The following is a 4,232-nucleotide window of genomic DNA, read 5'->3' on the forward strand; positions in this document are numbered from 1 at the left end:
CTCTGCAGCTTTTTGAGGCTCTGAAGATGGAAGGATGAACTTACGGATGATTTGCCAGGCTCTCGTAGCCACCCAGACCAAAACCCAGGGTAAACACCTACAGGAGAAAGGGAAAGGAGGTCATGGCTGCATGGAAAGGGAGTTCATAGATCCTGGAATATCCTGAGTTGGAAGTGCCCACAGGGATCACTGATCCAGCCCCTGGCCCTGCACAGACACCCCAACAATCCCAATGGCATTTTCTTTTTTCCCTTTGATGTAGAAGCTGACGACCCCTGAAACGCCCGTGCATTGCTTCTGCATCACCTCGTACTGGGGGTGGGAAGGCAGCCCTGGAAGGGGGAGAGTTGGGAGAATTCCCAGTGAATTCCAGTGCAGAGCTGGGGCAGCTCCAGTCTCACTGAGCTGGGCACCCAGCCCCAGTCACGGGGCACCACAGCTCCCAAATCCCTCCCCCGGGATGCTCCCAAGTCCTGCCCACCCACCTGGGTAAATGACCTTCTCCACCTGGGGATGGCATTCCAGGAACTTGGCCACAGCCAGGCCGTTCTGGAAGTGCAGCTTCATGCGGATGTGCAGAGTCTTGAGCCCCCGGTTGCAGAGGAAACAGTCAAAGGGGGAGGGGACAGCTCCCAGGGCTGTGGGAATGGCAGCACAATTCCACAGAGCTCAGCAGCGCCGGTGTTTTGCATTCAGCAAAGCCAAACGCGTCCTCATCTCCAGCACTTCTGAGGTTACAACAAGTGGGAAGACACCCGAGGCAATCTCTGCTCCTCATCTCCCGCACTGGGGAGCCAGTTAATGAGGCCAATTAACAAGCTCAGGCCTCAAGGATTACATTCATTGGGCACAAAGCACCTTCCCTGCCTCTGCTGAGGGCAGAACCCTGGACAGGAATTTACTCCTGGCAATGAAGAGGCCGGAAAATGGTTGGAATCAACAGAGATGATAAATCTGCAGTGGGCACATCCTGCTGGGCGAGTGAGTTCCAAACCCCCCTAACTGCAGGTGGGCACCCCAATGGTTTCAGGATGTGCCCCAGAACGCTCCCGAAGCGCCCAGGAAGTGGAGACCAACGTCTCTCATTTGATTGGAGTTTTCATACTGGAGTTTTTTTAATTGAGCTTTTCCCAGTTCTGTTAAGTTACATTCCCAGGCAGATTTCCCACTTGTGTGCATGCACTCCCTCCCCAGCAGGAGCTGGGGATGTGAACAGGATTCCTGTCAGGAATTCCCTGTCTGGACTTACAGTACTGCAGGAATTTCAGCCTCTCGTAGAGATCATCCCGGTTTACAGAGACCAGGCCCATGAGAACATCGCTGTGCCCTACAAATGACAGGGGACAAGAATGGGATCAGCCACTCCAGCTGCTCCAGGGTCCTGCCACAAACCCCCACCGTTGTGGCTGGAGTGGGAAAGGACCTTAAATCCCACCCCATTCCATGATTCCTTTCCCATATCACCTCCCACTATCCCGGGCTGATCCAAACCCATCCAGCCTGGCCTTGGATGCTTCCAGGGATGGAGCACCCATGGAATAACCTGTGCCAGGGCCTCCCCGCCCTCCCAGCCAGGAATTCCTTCCCAAGATCCCATCCATCCCTGTCCCAAGGAAGTGCTGAACTCTCACACTCACCGTTGATGTATTTGGTTGCAGAAGTCATACAAATATCAGCCCCCAGGGACAAAGGACGCTGAAAGGAAAGGAAAGGCACAGCTCTGAATGAAGTTGGTGTGCACTCAGGTTCCTTCCCAGCTATTCCAAAGGGCCGTGAGCTTACACAGGAAAAATAAGTGGAGAAACCAAACACAAAGACCTGAGGATGACCATAGAACATGTGCTAAAAGCAGCAGGACAGAGAGGCACTCTGAATTCATGGTAAGCACAAGAAAATGGGATTTAAAAGCACTGCTCCAACTCCCACGGGCTCCAGGGAGAGAAGAGATTGAACACATCCAACATGCAGCTCATATTTGGGAAAAATAGTTCTGTTGCTCAGCTGAGGCAGGGACAAATAATGGAATTTACTCTATAAAAGTGCATTTCCTTAGGAAATGAAGGACTCAAACTGCAAAGCAAAAGAATTGCTTTGTTTTCCAGGTGCTGGAGATCCTGCCCTGCATGAGGAAAGGAGGTTCCTTTGCCAGCTCTCTGCCCCCTCAGCTCCCAGCTCTCCCCAGGTGCCTCCTGAAGCGAGACAAACCAGGAGGTGGATGGGCAAGAGGTGCTGGGCAGTGCCAGTTTTTTAATCAATCGCTAATTAAGGGACTGTGCACATGATATCAACACATTCTAAAGAGTGAGGGGCATCATTCAATATGTAACAAAGCAGGCAGATTCCAGCCCACATTAGGATCAACAACACTTGGAAGTTCATTATTCTGGAGCATTGGTAAAACTTAAAAAAAAAAAATCACTTCATGTATTCTAGTTATCAATACAGGAAAGTTATTTCAGTTGTTATTAATAAAAAGTCATAAACTTGTAAGTCACATATTCACCAAAATATTGAAGAAAAGGTAAACTGAATGTATCAAAGAAAGATTGGACAAAGGTTACTTCGTTTAAGATTTTCTTCCACTACCTCCTGGTTTTTACCTTTGTGGCTCAGAACAGCATCTACAGAAGAGTTGCTGTAAAAAGGCCAAAGTTAGGGAACAATTTTTAACTGCTCTGATTTCCATCAGGAAGAACACAATTCTGTGATTTCTGAGGGACAGACACCCACTTCACTGGTGCACCAGCAGCAACACCTGGGCTGGAACCAGAGCAGGTGATTTTACAACACAGAGAACAGAACTGCGATTCCTTGGTGGTGCCTCCCTTTCCGGTCTCCAGCTCCACTGGGACAGGTGACAGTCCTGTCCTTTTTCCACACACCTGGAAATACGGAGACATCAAGCTGTTGTCCACGGCCAGCAGCACCCCCGGGTACCTGTGCACCACGTCTGCACAGGCGCGGATGTCGATCCCCTTCAGCGTGGGGTTCGTGGGGGTCTCGAGCCAAACCAGCTGCACAAACCCAACAAAAACACCAGGTCAGAGAGCTCCCAGTGCTGGGTGAGCCCCAAGGGCTCTGGGTGCTCACTGGGGTCAGCTCCCCGCGGGCTCTGTGCAGCGGGACCGGGCAGTGGCCCTGCTGCAGCGAGGGCAGCCCTCAGCTGGGCTCCTCCAGGCTCAGGGAGGTTTCCCTTCCGCTGGGCTGGCACCATCCCAAGGGCATCCCAGCTGGAGAAGGCCTCGCACAGCCAGGACTGAGTCTTGTCCCAAACCCTTTCCCAGCTGAGCTCCCTGCCCCTGGAGCAGGGATCACCCACCCAGTGCCACGGAGCACCTCCGGCTCCGGGCTCCTCGGGGTTCCCTCTGCTCCTTCTCACCTTCTCCCTTCTCCCTCCTCTCTCTCTCCAGGGGTTTTTGCCCTTCTTAGGATGTTTTCCATGAGGAAGCACACTGGGATATGGTGGATCCAGCTGTGCCCCAAGCTGCCCCCCCTCAGCTCAACAGCTGCAAGAACAGAACAATTTAATATCCCTTTAAAATCCATTTCCCTCTCCCCTACCTTGGTCTTGGTCTCCTTTCTAAGTGCAGCTTCCAGGTTTTCTAGTTTTGTGAGGTCAACAAAAACCACTTTCAAATTATAATCCTTGAGTATTTTATTGAATAATTCTCTTGTGCCTAAAAAAAACCCCAAAAATCACAAAATGAAACAACTTCCTTAACTTTCGTTCCCTGCTCTCCAGCCTCTTGCACCACCCAGGCACAGTCAGGAGGGCACAGCTTTACGCTGCACACCAGAAATGGCACATGTCTATTTTCTTTGTTTACAAAGTTTCAAGATTGTTGCAGGTTTAATGATCCTGAAACAGCAAAAATGGGAATGTGGGATCAGAGTGATTGATGAAGTACTGGAAATCAGTGTGGGAGTTTTTGACCAGGAAATTAAACAGAGAAGAAGAATGAAGGGGAGGACTCCAGCTACTGTTTCCCATCCCTCCATTAAAAAGGATTCCTTCCTGTCTGACCTTGAGGCCTTTCCCTGGGAAGACAAAAGAATCCAGCAGCAACAGTTGATCCACAGATGTGCTGATGCAGCACTCACTACCAGGAAATACTGCCTGGATTAAAAACTGATTGATTGGGGCCTTCTGCCAAGGCTCTCCCCAGGGACTCAGTTCTCCATCCAAGCATGAAGGGATGGAACATGGAGGTGCAGTCTGTGAGCTGAAGGAA

At 50.9% G+C, this 4,232-nt stretch overlaps 1 protein-coding gene across 1 annotated transcript in view; it reads right to left on the bottom strand.

Moving 5' to 3' along the window:
• Positions 1–23: 23 nt before the first annotated feature.
• LOC103621160 (cystathionine gamma-lyase) overlaps positions 24–4,232 on the bottom strand; it is a 6,082-nt gene continuing 1,873 nt past the window's right edge. The window contains exons 4-10 of the mRNA XM_017742439.1: positions 3,562–3,677; positions 2,883–3,014; positions 1,638–1,695; positions 1,250–1,327; positions 486–638; positions 231–332; positions 24–111 (exon numbers count right to left, since the gene is read on the bottom strand). Of these exons, the coding sequence (XP_017597928.1) occupies positions 98–111; positions 231–332; positions 486–638; positions 1,250–1,327; positions 1,638–1,695; positions 2,883–3,014; positions 3,562–3,677 (653 nt within the window). The 3' untranslated portion in view covers positions 24–97. The remainder of the gene's footprint in view (positions 112–230; positions 333–485; positions 639–1,249; positions 1,328–1,637; positions 1,696–2,882; positions 3,015–3,561; positions 3,678–4,232) is intronic.

This window comes from Corvus brachyrhynchos, unplaced genomic scaffold (genome assembly GCF_000691975.1).
Source record: "Corvus brachyrhynchos isolate BGI_N302 unplaced genomic scaffold, ASM69197v1 scaffold2548, whole genome shotgun sequence".
NCBI classification, from domain to species: domain Eukaryota; kingdom Metazoa; phylum Chordata; class Aves; order Passeriformes; family Corvidae; genus Corvus; species Corvus brachyrhynchos.